The 15,130-nt window shown below is 47.1% G+C and overlaps 1 protein-coding gene across 1 annotated transcript in view; it reads left to right on the top strand.

Moving 5' to 3' along the window:
* Window positions 1–15,130, top strand: part of ABTB1 (ankyrin repeat and BTB domain containing 1) — a 38,504-nt gene that overhangs the window by 919 nt on the left and 22,455 nt on the right. The window contains exons 2-7 of the mRNA XM_006264419.4: window positions 3,202–3,264; window positions 4,491–4,546; window positions 5,914–6,058; window positions 10,093–10,252; window positions 11,322–11,367; window positions 12,776–12,892. Coding sequence (XP_006264481.1) covers window positions 3,202–3,264; window positions 4,491–4,546; window positions 5,914–6,058; window positions 10,093–10,252; window positions 11,322–11,367; window positions 12,776–12,892 — 587 coding nt within the window. The remainder of the gene's footprint in view (window positions 1–3,201; window positions 3,265–4,490; window positions 4,547–5,913; window positions 6,059–10,092; window positions 10,253–11,321; window positions 11,368–12,775; window positions 12,893–15,130) is intronic.

A 15,130-nucleotide genomic window follows, 5' to 3' on the forward strand; every position in this document is an offset into this window, starting at 1 on the left:
CCCCCGGTGTGTGGGATAGGGAGGGGTGCGGTATGGAGAGCCCCAAGCAACCCTTTGCAGCCTGGCACTCTGACAGCCTGCAAGTGAACAGCCACTTTTCCACATTTCTCTCCATTTTTAAAGTTTGTTCACACCCCTTTCATATATTCTTGTGGCCCACAGGTTGAGAAACGAGGGTTTCGATCGTGGTTTGTACGGGATGGTTTGGAGAGGGATGATCCTGCCTCCATGCGGGTCCCTGCCAGCCCCGCTTCTCTGTGATTCCGTGAACTCGGCGGGGGAGGCTGTGTGAATGCCTCTCCCCATGGTTCACCAGGCAGGTTTTGTTTGGCTGAAATTGCTTTAAAAATGGGGCGAGAAGCCTGCATAAAAGGTGCCCCGTCTGGACTGACACCACGGGGCTGTGGTCGTCTTTTCCTTTGCTGCCCTATATTCCTCGCCTTGCCCTGCCTAGAGATCTGCCCTGCTCTAGTCGGAGGGATTTGCAGGTGACTGCTGCCGTGGCTCTGGCTGGGCCTGAGATCAGCACCGGGGGCTGTGAGGTGATACATGCAAGCAATCCTAGCTGGCCTAGGCTTGGCTGTCAGCCAGACCCCGTGACCTGGAACAGCTGATGATACTAGATAGCTCAGACCAGTGAGAGGTGTTTTTTTTTTCTTTCTTCTTTTTTTTTTTAAATTAATAAACATGTTTTCCCAAGGAGCCAAGTGCCCAGTGCCTCTGCTTGAATGCGACTGGTTCTGCTTTAATCCTGCCCGTTTCCCCTTGGATCAAACGCCTGACGATACCCAGTCAAACCCTGCCACCATTCCTAGCGGTTCTGCGCAGGTTTCTACTCCTCCCCTTTGCCCCCCCTAGCTATCGCCTCTCCAGCGTTGGTAAATAGCGCTACAGATATAAATCACTGGAAGTTTGGGAAATACTGGGGCGCTTTGGGACTGAGCGTTAAGGGTATCTCTGTGATGGTCGACAGCATCTAAACATAAAAGGAAAAATATCTGTCGACTGATGTTGCTGGTGGCTCTGTGAGCTGGTGCGGGGGTAAATGCAGATTTCAGGAGTCTGCTCTCCAGGAATGAGGCAGCAGAGGCCAGTGGGGCTTGTCCGGGAGACCAAACTTCTGTCCCTCATCCTGACACTGACCTATTGGGTGACCTTGGACCAGTCACTTCATCTCTTTGGGCTTCGATTTCCCCTTCCACCCTTTGTCTTTTGTTTGGACTGTAAGGTCTCCAGGGCATGAACTCTTTCTGCTAGATCTGTACAGTGCCTAGCACAAAGGAGCCTTGGCCTCTGTCATGGCTTCCAGGTGTTACCATAATATATGTAATGTGTAAGTCAATCCCATGAGCAGAACAGTGCTACAGTTCAAAAGGCCGGCTCTTTGATACACGAGCAGAACTTCCATTCTTCTCCCTTCCAGCTCTTCCTATTGAAGAGTGTTTTCTGTACCTTGTAGCATTAAAGTCAGTTACTTCCTGAAAGTGAATCCCTTTTCCTCTGTGTGAGACTCAGTTAAACCTGCAGTAATGCAAGCTCTGTATGGCACTCTGTGCTAGCAAATGTGTTGGCTCATGCTACTTTTCAGCCTGAGGCAAAACTAGGAGCAGGCACATTTGTGTCAGAGCCAGGAGCAGTTAAAGAGCAAGAAGGGTGTTCTGTTTAGAGCAGTGGTTCTCAACCTTTTTTGGACTCAACGCCTCCCTTGGAAAATGCAGGCTCTTAGTTTCGACTGGTTTTTGACTGTGGAACTATAACAGCAGTTTTTCTACTGCAAAGAACAAAGACCAGAACAAGGCAGAATATTTTTAACACTATGGATTTCTGTTTGAAATCTCTGGGTGATCTTGTGCATCACGTTTGCACATCTAACAGTGCTGATGCTGCCTGGTACCCTCCAGTACCCTTGAAAGGATCTCAAGGCACCCCAGGGTGCTGTGGACCCCTTGTTGAGAATCACTGTCTTAGAGGGTGAGGGAACCACTGTTACCAGCCCTAGTGTCTCTGCCTTGCTTGCTCATTGCAGTGATTAAATCAATTATGATAATCCCCAGGGTTGTTGCACAGTTTGTTATACTCAGTGATATAACAATCCAGTTTCATTTCATGTCTTTCAGTTTGATTTATTGGATTATAGTAGCATCTCCTGTGCAGTAGGCCCTCTCCAGATACCTGACACAGTGGCCTATGCTCCAAGAAATTTGCTGTCTCCAGTCTAATAAACGGAGGTTAGGAGAACAAGAATAGGAAATTCAAATAGAAGTGAGCTCGTATTGCTGCAAGTAGTAACAGGGGTTTTGAGAGGCTCCACTGCGGATGGGGGTTAGTCTGAAAATGAGCTTGTAAAAGCTGTACCCTGCTGGAGGGAGTCACATAAGCAGTTGTGGACAAGGCTGGGAATGCCAGCATAGCAGGGGGAACAAGGAGACAATATGAAGCTTGAGACGGAGGCAGAGGGGCAGGTTCCTGCAAAGTGCTGATGGTCCTTACAAGAAGCTTAAAGTACTTCAGTAGCAGACAGAGGGAGAGCAACATGATCAAAGTGATGAACACAGAAAATGTCTTGAACATTGTTGTGCAGATGGAAGGGGGCAATGGATGTTGCAGCAGGCTGTAACAGGAGCTTGAATAACAAACTTGTCTGCAGAGTGGACAGAAAAGCCTGGTTCTTGGTGAGGCTGAAGAGGAAGAAGGGGCAGGATTTGATGCAGCCTGGATGTGTGAGGCAAGGGGGAAAGAGGCTTCAGCTATAACTCTTTGTGATAATACACTTTTAACCCTCTGTCACTTATGATAGGGAAGCTGGAAGTAGGCAGGAGAAGGAAGGAATTCTGTTTTAGCCATGGGCAGTCAGTTGCTTATAGATAAGTGCTGGGCTTCAGTGGGTGTGGCAGAATTTGGAGATGCCCGTGTAAACCATCTAGCTTGCTTAGCGATCTTGGCCCCCCGCCATTCAGTGGGTTCAAGTCCACCAACAGAACCGTGAGTCAGAGCCAGCAACACTGTGGAGGCAGACCACCCTGCGAGAGCTGCTGTCCTTTCCAGCCATCTCTGCCGGATGGCCGACTAGAAATTAAAGGTCCTGTGGTAGAATTGCAATGACTCCTAAACGAAGCCAAAGTTGCATCTTGCAGAATGGAAAACATGACCTAATGGGTGGCAAGAATGAAGTTATAACTTCATATTTTTCTTCTCTTCCAGGTACCTTCTTGAACAGAGAGATGTGGAAATAAATGTCCGGGATAAATGGGACAGTACACCTCTGTGAGTATCATGGCCTTGAGTGCTGTTCAGGTAGAGGGGAAGTTGGGAGAGAATGTGTCAGAAACCTCTGGGAACCTGTCTGGTTTGAGGCTCTGCTGAATACCTTTTTTATCCCAGGTGGACTTTCTGTGTACCAGGTGCCCTCTTATCTAGCCACTGAACTAGCAGTAAAATAACATGTAGGAGAGTGCCAGAAGAATCCCAAGGCAGGTGCTGGGAATGCTGCCCCACCTCTGGGAGGGGTATGGTGTACAGCTCAGGGGCGTGGAACAGGAAACAAGGAATCCCGCGTCTCTCTGAGAAGGGTGATGTGAGCTCTGTGTCCATATAGGCTGATTCCAAAAATGTTCTCAAGATCTTCAGTATATTTTGAATGTTTGACTCGCTCCCAGGCAGCCTTTTTGTGGGGGTGGGAGTAATTGAAAATCCCTATAAAATGTCCCTTTCTTATGAGAGGCAAGGGCTTTTTTTGTGATCTCTTATTGGACCAGCTGTGTAGTTGGAAGAGATGTTGGATAAGTTTTTTGGTTATAAAGCAGCCTTCAGGTCTGAGAAGGAAGCAGACACGAGTTGGGTGGTCTTGTATAAGGACTTTTCCATATGAGCCAGTTGTATCTATTTGTAATATTTAGCTTTTTCTTCCTGCAGTGGAAAGGTAGGGGCTTGTTATAAGGCCTAAAGAATATTTGTAGAGCAACTTGGGACATTTGAATAAAGAGTTGTTATGGAAGTATTATGGGCTTTATTGTGGAAAGAAGCAAATAGGAAAATTTAAATCCATCCTAAATCAGAATTTGGGATGTGGGCTTACTGTACATCTCTGCTTTTTGAGATGGAGGTTAGAGAACTCTTGGTGTGCAGTGAAGGCAGTATGTCTGTAGGAGAAAGGTCTGGGAAGAGGAATAGAAATATTTAGTTGTACCCAAAATAAACCAGTATAAAATTACGAACTGAGCTGCTGAATAAGGGGTAGGATGCTGCAGTGCACCCTCAGCAGGGCCCAGAAGCACGAGGAATAGAACCTGCTCACTGTGTGGTGTCTACATTGCTGTAACCATCCCAAAAGGAGCCATTTCCAGCCCCCTACTGCTGGAGGGACATGCCTATACAGTGTTGCGGTCTCTGTGGAAGGATAAAACAGTCTTTTGAGGGACCAGGATACATTCTTAAAGCAATGAAGATCTCACCGCTTGTTTTGGTTCTGACTTTCCTTCTCTCATTAACAGATACTATGCTTGTCTCTGCGGGCATGAGGAGCTTGTACGTTATCTTCTAGCCAATGGTAAGAAAAGGAGATGGGCACCCTTTGTGTGTCCTGCACCCTGCACCCTTTGTGTGTCCATCCCATTTACAATTCTTTGCTCACGCTGCTCTGTAGCTACTTACAAAGTCTCTGTCTCTTAACCGGTCTCAACAGATGACAGGTGATGCTCTTGGGTATAGCTGGATGGTACACCATTTCAAAAGGGGTGGGGAGCCTTGCTTCTTTGGAATGCACGTCAGCTGGACCAGTGTGACTGTTTTGTCTGTCTGCTTCTGTGCTGATGTAACTAAACCTGAACTGAATATGCTTAAAATAATGGCAGCTTAGCTATGCTCACAGCTGGTATAAGAATGGACAGACAGAATAGTTACATCAGTTTAGCAGGATCTGCAGTAAAACCTAAAACTGATGTAACTGTTTTGTCTGTCTATACCCATGATCAAACCTCTGATTGCAAAACTTAGACTGCTGTGGAACTCCATAGTTGCACTGGACCTACTGACAGTGTCCCCCTTTCTAAACCACACGCCTCTAGAAGGAGAGCTTCTTTCTTTGGTCACTCCATGGCATACATGAGCCCAAGGCTGCAGTGATGGCTAACATTAGTTATAGCAATTTGCAGGGATTCAGTGCTAAAATGGATAGTCGGAGCTGCATCTTAGTGAATCACTTAAGTAGAACTTGATTTCCTGCTTCCTTGTGCTTTTCTCGTTTTGGTGGAGTCATGCTCCATAGGCAGGGCTTGAGGATGAACAACAAAGGCTTTATTGAAAACAGCCAAGAATTTCCTGTTGGTGTCTGGTTTCTCTGTCAAAGTGACTGTCTTCAGTTCTCAGCTCCAGTATTTGGCAAGGGGCTGTTAGCACCCCTCATTCTGGCAGAGAGACCAGAGTATCTAAACCCTTGGATGTATTTCAGCAGGTGATGTGCTTCTGTACACTGGAGCAGTCACTTGCTTTTTATTGTCTATTTTGGAATCTTACTGGTTCCCTATAAACTTTCTTTTTTAAGCAAAACTTTTGCAGCTCTTTAAAGAAGCACCCCTTGCTTTCTGTATAAGCAAAAACCTGGCCTTGTGACTAATTGCACCATTCATACAGTGTGTTTCTTCCTCCTTGACTCTTTGGGAGACCTGCCAGGGCTGCGGCTCAGAACTTCTTGATATGGGAGATCTGATTTAATTAACTGTAGTTACTTCATGAAGGCTTGAGTTATGGGAGGTCATACTCAGTGCATATGTGGGTAGGGAAGTTTATTTTAGTGGCTGAATGCCAATTGCCATCAGCTGTAGTTACTTCCTATTATCTAGTTGGGGAGCCACTCTTTTGGGTACTGTGCAGTGTTACCTGTGTCTTATGGTATTTACATCTGTCATTATTTTGCAGGTGCAAAATGTGAAGCTAACACTTTTGATGGTGAGCGTTGCTTGTATGGGGCTTTGAGTGATGCGATCCGCCGGCTCTTGAAGGAGTACAAGCAGATCACGGCCAAGTGCATGAAGAGAGATTACTATGATGTCTTTCTGCAGCGGTAAGGCTATGGGACAGCTCCAGAGGCAATGCATTTCAGGATCCCAGTCTGCATGTCAGCTAGGACTCACTCTTGAGCCTGCTCTTCAGGAGCTGCTTACAGATATGAAAAAAACAAAAACCCAGTACTTTACTTTAAGCTTAGCACACCCCCACACTGAATGCAATGCCCAGAAGAGGCATTATGTTAGTTTGACATGGCTCACCCAACGCCAGTATAGGTCACATGCTTCAGCTGGGCTTTTTGGCCCTTTTATCTAATAGCTGATTGAATTGGCTTTAGATAAAAGTACCAAAAAGCCCCACTGAAATGCATGATCCATACTGATGCTGGGGAGCCAGGTTGAACCAACATGCTTCCTCTTCTGGTAAAGCACTGTTTTGTTTTTTTTCACATCTGTCAGCAGCCAGGCAGGCTAACAAGCTCCACCTCGATTTGTTATGTATTGTTTAAAAATAGGCAGATTTGTTTGCACCCCAGGAGACCGTTTTCCACATATTACTGAGGGTTTAAACAACAGATGCCCACTTAGGCACTTGCACAAACCTGTGGCCAGTGAACATGTAACATGCAAAGCACTTGATTGACAAAACAGTTTTCATCAGCTTGCCAAGAAATGCATCCCCCAGCTGAAGGTGACATCAGAGCTAGGTGCTCAGCCCTTCCTCAGAAATCTGGTTCCTTTAAGATGTCTTGTGTAAGGCATGGAAAATTGGTGATAGCTTTTTGAAATTCTTGACAGAAAGCTGAAAACTATGCCCACCCAAACACAGCTTTTTTGAACTTAGAAATAATTCTTTAATGTTTTTACTCAAATGTCCAAAGAATCTAAGTCTTGGCCTCAGTAAGGGAAACATGAGAAAATTTTAGGGGTGCACCGATAGAGATTTTTGGGGTGATACCGATAGCCAATTTTTAAGGAGGCATATCGGCTGATACTGATCCGATTTCGGATACCAGCCCAGCAGCTTGGAGAGTTGCATGCCGCTGGTAAGTCTGGTGTGGTGAAAGGGGAGGGAAAGGGTTTGGGGGGGCAGATCAAGGCCCCTGCGGTGAGGGAGGAGTGGGTCAGGGGCTGAGGCAAGAGCTGCCCAGCCGGAGCGGGACGGGATAGAGTCATGGCTCATCTGGGGGGCTGGGAGCAGCTCCTGCCACTGTGTGCTGCTTGTCCAGGAGCCACTGGTCCAGTGCTCACCCGCTTGTCCAGCAGCTCCCACCACTTGTCCAGGAGGGCGTGTGCCCCCAGATCTGCATGGGGCATGGCAGGCTAGGGCCGGGGCTGCGCAGGGTTCTTCCTGGCCTGCCCCACCCCACGCAGATCCAGGGGCACGCCTCCCATGCCCTCCTGGACAAGTGGTGGGAGCAGAGGTGGAAGCCGCCAGGCAAGTGGGCGAGCGCCGGACCAGCGGCTCCCAGACGAGCAGTGCGCAGTGGTGGGAGCTGCCCCTGTCATGCCCCCTGGATGAGCCACGGCTCCGTCCCATGCCTGCTCCACCCCAGCTGGGCAGCACTTGTCCCAGCCCTAGCCCCACTTCTCCCTCATCGTGCGGGCCTTGATCTTCATAGTTTCACAGTAGCTAGGGTCAGGAGGGACCTGAACGGATCATCTAGCCTGACCCCCTGCCACAGGCAGGAATGAATGCTGGGTTCACAAGACCCCAGACAGGTGATCATCCAACCTCCTCTTGAATTTGCCCAAGGTAGGGGCGAGGACCACTTCCCTGGGAAGTTGGTTCCAGATTTTGGCCACCCTAACTGTAAAATATTGCCTTCTGATCTCCAACCTAAACCTATTCTCCATCAGCTTATGCCTATTGTTCCTCATCACCCCAGGTGGTGCTGGGGAGAAAAGAGCTCTGCCTATTTGCTGTTGATCCCCCTGATGAGCTTGTAGGCAGCCACCAGGTCCCCCCTCAGCCTCCTCTTGCTGAGGCTGAACAGCTTCAGGTCCTTCAGTCTCTCCTCGTAGGGCCTGTCCTGCTGCCCTCTCACCAAGTGGGTGGGCCTCCTCTGAACTCTCTCCAGGCTGGCCACATCCCTTTTGAAGTGCGGCGCCCAGTACTGGACGCAGTACTCCAACTGCGGCCTGACCAAAGTCGCATAGAGGGGGAGTATCACCTCTCTGGACCTGCTTGAGATGCTTGTCCAGGAGCCGCTGGTCCAGTGCTCGCCCGCTTGTCCAGCAGCTCTCACCGCTGCTCCCACCACTTGTCCAGGAGGGCGTGTGCCCCCAGATCTTCATGGGGCATGGTGGGCTGGGGCCGGGGCTCCACAGGGTTCTTCCTGGCCTGCCCCACCCCACGCAGACCCAGGGGCACGCCTCCCATACTCTCCTGGACAAGTGGTGGGAGCAGTGGCGGAAGCCGCCAGGTGAGTGGGCGAGCGCCAGACCAGCGGCTCCCAGATGAGCAGTGCGCAGTGGTGGGAGCTGCCCCTATCTGCCTCCTCACACCCCTTTCCTCCCCCCTCCCCTTCCACCACACCAGACTTGCCAGCTGCACGCAGCTCTTTAAGTTGCCAGGCTGTGGTCCTTGCTGCCTGTGCTGTGCCATGGCTTTGTACATGCACTGGCATTTATTGGCCAAATTATCAGCCACATCAGGCTGATTTCTGATATGATCTTTATATCAGTGCCAATCCAATATTGGACCGATGTATCAGTGCACCTCTAGAAAATTTAGCTTAAAAATTGAAAGCTGCAAAGCTCTAAGCACCTGAAGAAAACCCCTTTAGATGGACGTGTGCACATATCTTTTGTTCATCGTCATTCCACCTTTGCAATTACCCCACCCACGTGCTGCTGTACTTTTTTCCTTCTTTGCTTCAGAGTAAGCAAACTAATGGCATCATTTAGGCCTGGTTTAATTTGCTTACTAAAATCTAGAATTACAGAATGCTTAGGGAGCTGGGTGGTGTTGGGTTTGACAGCAAGGCTTTATCAGTGCGAGCTTGGTTGGCTGTATGTGGGAGGAATAGGAAAACCACAGGTGAGTTATAGTAGTCCCTGCAATCAAGTAGTAATTAATTGGGAAAAAAATGACTGCACTGTCATGCATTCTATATGTCACATACTGTACAGAAGAGAGAGAAAATACTGGAGTTTTAAAATCTCTTTTTATGGCAACGTATTATGTATTTGCTTGTAAAACCTTCGTTACCAATGTGTAGAACTCAGAATAGCCATAAATGTCTCAAAAGTAACCTAAAACAACTCAATAATCCACCATGTAACCAAGTTGGTATCTATGAAACCTGGAAATACGTGGCTGTAATTGGAAGTAGAGACTTACCCTCCGTATTATGAAGTGACTGTTTCTCAGGAAGTGAGGCATTGGGGATAGGGGTGCAGGACAGAGGGTCGGATAGCCTGGTTGTTTGTGCATAGCAAAGCATTGTTAAGCAAGTAGCCTTTTACAAGGTGGATTTCCCTGTAGCATTTGCAACACAGATGGTGCAATGTCAACCTCATGCAGAGGAACCAGAGTGCAGCTGGCTGTTGTCCACTTTCATTTTCCAAACAGCTAACAAAAACATAACGCATGGTACTGAGAGGAAAAAGAGAGATTTTTGGAAACAAAATGTTGGTTTCTCCTTAGGAGAGGCATTAGATGAAGGAACAGTCTGGTGGGTAGGATGCTAGTATAGGGCATAATAGACCAGGGTTCAAGAGGCTTCTCTGCATAAGTTTTGACCTGACCTTGGGCAAGTCACTTTACTTCTCTGTCTCAGTCCCTATCTGTAAAGTGGAAATTGCAGCAATTTTGTACTTCTGGGGGGCACTAGGAGGATAGAGAGACACTATAGGGTGTGAGGCTCTTGGATGATAGCAGCCATCGATGTCAACTTTTCTCATATCCTGTGAAATCGATTTTAAGGAACAAGCTGTTTACGAATTGCCTTTTAACTTTGTGTCCACAAGCTCATCCTTCACCTTCTGGGTTTCTCTCTGAACTCTTCTTTCTCATTCTGTGGCTGCCCTAACATGTGATTTCATTGCCCTTCCTTACCCCCATCTCCCACTGTTTCTCATGCAGGCTTCTGGAGCAGGGTTACCAGAGTGACATTGTCTTCATCGTGCATGGGAAATCTTTCTGTGCCCATCGTTGCATCCTCAGTGCCCGTAGCGCCTACTTTGCTGAAATGTTCGAGACTAAGTGGAAAGGGAAGAACATGATCGCGCTAAAGCACCCGCTGGTGAGGAGAACTGCCTGTGGGCTATTTTCTCCTTGGGGAACGTGAGTTTGAGGGGTAATGTCAATTGCTGATACCATGTCAGACAGAACTGTTCCAGATACAGTTCTGAGGGAGAGGGGTCAGTTGCTTCTTTCATCTGCATTGCCCCCTACTCAGAGATAACAAAGGTGTAGACCTTGTATGGTCAGATTCCTCTCCTGTCGCCCCTTTTGTGGTTCAAATGCAGCTCAGAACAGTAGCCGTGACTAACTGAGAGCTGTCACCCTCTGCCAGCTGTTAGAAGACTGTTACATAAAGTGAATTGGGCCTTTGTCTAATTCCCAGCAGACGGGTGGCTTCTATCATAGAAATCACTACTATAATTGGTTCCCCCTTGCTGCTTTAATGTGGAAGTCAAAGTCGTCTTTCTTGCATCATTTACCAACACTCTTTAGCCTGTGTTCTGTGGTTCAGCTGTTTGTGTGAAACCTCAGATACTCCATGGCTGCAAACATGCTTCCTCTTTCTCAGAACGCTCTCTTAATTTTAAGCAACTTCCAGCCTTGGTGCTTTTTATGCTGTAACTTTTAGGTCCTCTTCTTTTGGGGACCCAGGCTTGGATGTGGGGACCAGTGGGTGACTCAGTGCTTCTCCCCCAGTACTCTGCAGTAGTGAAATGTTACTGCTGTTGTTCGCCTACACACCCATATGCACACAACCACAATGCAGGCCCAGTGTCTTTGCTTGCAACAGATGTTGTTGCTCAGGCCTGTAGTGCAAGATGGAGTGGAATAAAATAGATGCTAAGTAATGCACTAAAAAAGCCCTGATTTACACACTTGCTACATAGGGAGCAGGGAAAAAGCTTTTGTAGTAAAACCACTTTTACTCCAGCGGGTGGAACTTTACAAAGTGGGCATCCCCTCTTCTCTCCTGTGCTTTCTAGAGTCCTTTTCTGGAGCTGGATCCCCCTGGCCTTTACCTTAACACCATCTGGTTGGTATGGTTAGAAATTCATTTTAATGTGCCAAACTGCTTGTGTAATACGCACATGCTTTTCACGGGTGACCTTTTTCACATCCTATTTTAGATCAACCCAGCAGCCTTTGGATCTCTCCTGCAGTATCTATACACAGGTAAGTCACTGTTGCTTGCTGTGTATGTGTACATGTATGTATTGGAGTGGAGTAGTCAGCATCTCTCTACCAAGGCACTGATTGAGCGGCAGAGGCTTGCAGATGAACTTGTTTGGCTAGGATCAATACCATCTCTCATCTGGCAGAGCACTTGCACTCTCCCTGTCTGTCCAAGTTGGTGTAACGGGCATGCTCCTACTTCCTGGCTGTCATTGGCCTGCCAGTAACTGAGGAGTCACTAAAAGTCAAGTGTGGTAGAGTGGCCAGCTGCAGAGAAGCACACCTGAGCTAGTTTCAGAAATAATGTTTCCCATGGAGGCTGGTGATCTCGTAAACTGAGGAACAGCCAAGTTCTCTGTAGGAATTTCCGAGCTGGGAAACCTGCCTGTCATAGGTTGCTGAATGATTTGACTGTTATCTGTTAAGGTCTTTCCTCAGCAGAATTTGTTTTTAAACCTTGAGGCTATTATATGGCCATTACCAAGTATACAACATTCTGTAATCTAGACCAGTGGTTCTCAACCTTTTTTGTACCAGGACCCATTTGTAAATATCAATGGCCAGTCCTGACCCAGTGCCTCTCACTCCCAACCTGCCGTCCCTCTGCCCCCAACCCCGCAGTGTGTTGGGGGGAGGCGTGTGGGGCATGGGGGGCCCCAAGCAACCCCTTGCAGGCTGGAACTCTGCCAGCCTGCAAGGGCAAAGCCACAATTTCCCACATTTTTCTCCTTTAAAGGGAAATCCATTGTTAAAATTAGTTGATCCATTGTTAAAGTTTGTTCGCAACCCTTTCATATATCCTTGTGACCCACTTTTTGGTTGCAACCCACAGGTTGAGAAATGCTATTCTAGGCAGTGTAGTGTAGTACTCCCTCTGGCCAGAGAGTGGTGCCCCAGGCTAAATTGATACACGCTGTATTGGAAAAATTTCTAGGGCACTGTTTTTTTCCATTGGAAAAGTGGTTTATCTCCTTAGGGTTAGTTTAAGTAAATTGAATGCTGATGAAAGTGCATGAGACCTGAACTCCTTTCTCACCCATAGACGAATAGATTACAGCCCCACAACTCTGTTCTGGAAAGCATCCATTGTCACTCATGAAACTGAAATTTGTCATCCAAGAGTTTCTCTGCTGTGATTAGCAACCAGGGGTTATGGGCACCTGTCCTTGGTACTGAATTAAGAATAGCACAACCTGGTTTGTATTGGTCACTTAGCAGTCAGCAGCTAGTGGTGAGTCTTATGTGCCTGGGCTCAGTTCACGCCAGTGGTCCAGAGCTGAGAGTGTGTGACCAGTTTGTTGATCCAAGCAGTCTCTCTAGGTTGGCTGTTCTCACATAAGTGTGTAAATGGTGACTGGTGCAAGGCGAAGAAGTTCACTGATAGTAACTCTGTATTGCTCTCTGGCAGGTGGACTAGACCTTGACGTTGAATACGTGAGCGACTGCAAGAGACTGGCCAAGCAGTGTCGGCTGCAGGATCTCATTGAGGATTTGGAGACCAAGTGTAAAAAGGTCTATGAATTTGGTGAGCAACTTTTCTGACTGCTGCCTTCTGTGTGTTTCATTTTTGGGAGGAAGAGGGGAGCTTGACAAGTGATGTTATACCCACTGTGCACCTGGAGCATTCAGGGGTGCGAGCGTTTGTTGTGAATGACGCATAGAACTACTATTGTAAGGACAGCTTTTTAGATAGAGGCTCTGTAAGGCGTAACTTGTGTGCCATGTAGATTGGTGGAGAGTTGCAATGCTTTGTGTGTGTGTTCAGTGGAAAAGTCAGATGACTTAGGCTCAAAATTCAATTTTTGTGTGTGGAGATGGATGCAAAAATATTTACGTGTTCTTGTCTTTTTTTGAATATATGCATATATACACATGACCTTAAGATAGGAAATATTTCCATGCGTTTTTAAAAACAACTTGCTACAAGCAGCTGCCTGGGTTTTGAATGTTTTTCTGAGTGTTCAATCTCCCTGGGCTATTGGGTGAGAACGAGCAGGGGGCATGCCGGTCTTCCAGCTACGAGTACACCGTGGTTAAATGTCCATCTTCATTGCTGGAACTAAATGAAGCATAGAAAATGATCAGACAGGACAAATATGGCAGAGTGAAGTAAATTGAAAAATGACCTCCTTTCGGATGTAGTAACTTGGCAAACGAGTTAGGCAGTAAGGAAACCCGCAGCTTGAGAATGCATGGGGGTACATGGTCCTCTCACTCTCACTTGGTGCCTCCTTTGCCTTCAGTGCAGCTGCCACTGGGGAGAGAGAAGAATCTGGCCCATAGCTTCTTGGTTACATGCTTCTTTCATCAGATGGCAGCTATATCTGCTCTACTGTTTTGCTTTGCCTGAATCTTAATGGTGGATTTAGATTTTGTGCTCTAAAATCATCTACTAGAAGGTTCTTGGGTAATGAGCTGTGTTTTAAAACCTTTTTTTTTTCTGTTGTTGTATGCGTTAGTATTCACATGCATCTACATATGTAGAAAATAAATTGCTCTGGTGCTCGTTACAAACTGCACAAGAACATTTTCTGCTGGGGAAAGGGGTAGTCCGGTGGTTCTCAACTCTGTTAGGCTTGAGTCACCCCTTGGAAAATGCCAGCCTTTTGCTTTTGCTTGATTTTGGGGCGGGGGGGGGTTGTTTTTTTGTTTTGTTTTGGACTATGGGAACATAACAGAGCAATTTTTGTGTTGCAAAGCACTCTAATCATAACAGGTCAGAATGTTTTTGACACTGTGGATTCCCATTTGAAGTCTCTGGGTTTATCTTGTGAACCATGTAGGAGTTTGCACACCTAACAGTGTTAATATTACATGGCATGCCTAAAAGGATCTTGTGGCACTCCAGGGTGCTGCATCCCCCCTGGTTGAGGATCACCAGAGTAGTTAATATCAGTGAAAAAAGGGACTAAAACAGTCAGTTGGGCAACCAGAACAATGTTATGTTTTGTAGCATCTTTGCCACTAAAGTGTTTCAACTGTCTGCTAGAGATCAGCTTCCTGGGGAGCTGCTTTATTGATGCAGTGACCTTTCCACTCCAGAAGCACAAGTGAAGATACCTTATTAGTTAGCAAGTAAAACGAAGGGTGGTCTGCTAATTATCATCCCTGCATGTTCTGAAACTGTTGCAGAGCATAGCTGGCAGCTTCTGCCCAGGCAGCCCAGGATGGAGAGAAAAGAAATTATTGCAGGCACAAGCTGAGATGCCCAGAAAGAGTGGGGGGGGCAGGGAGAAGCAACGCTGTCTCAAAGATTAGTGTTGGATTAAGGGTTGGACATGGGTTCTAATCCCACTCCTGACAGCAACTTCTGAGGTGGCCTTGGACAGGTGACTTTAACTCATTTGTTCTCATCAACAAGATGGGACCTCTAACTGTTCATTACCCAGGCTGTAGGGCTTAAATCAGGAGTCAAGAGACGTGAGGTGGTGATGGCGTATGCCAGGATCTGATCGAAAGAGTTGTTAGAGCTGTTGAGTGTTCTCTTAAATATTTGCTTCTCCCACCTGACCTTTTATGTGAGCTACAGAAACTATTAAAGATTAAATATTAAAGGGTCATAAAAGTTAAGATCTGGAAAAGATCTCCTGAGTCGTGTCATTTCCAGTACTGGCCAAATCATTACTGCTCCCTCTGGTGTGCTGGGGGGTCTTTACTGAGTGAGACTATTTTCTGTAGAACAAACATCTGGCCCAGTTGTGCTGGTGGGGGTCAAGTCTCACTAGCCATATTATGACAATGTAACACGGTGAATACAAGCAGT

Source organism: Alligator mississippiensis, chromosome 12 (genome assembly GCF_030867095.1).
Source record: "Alligator mississippiensis isolate rAllMis1 chromosome 12, rAllMis1, whole genome shotgun sequence".
Lineage (NCBI taxonomy): Eukaryota > Metazoa > Chordata > Crocodylia > Alligatoridae > Alligator > Alligator mississippiensis.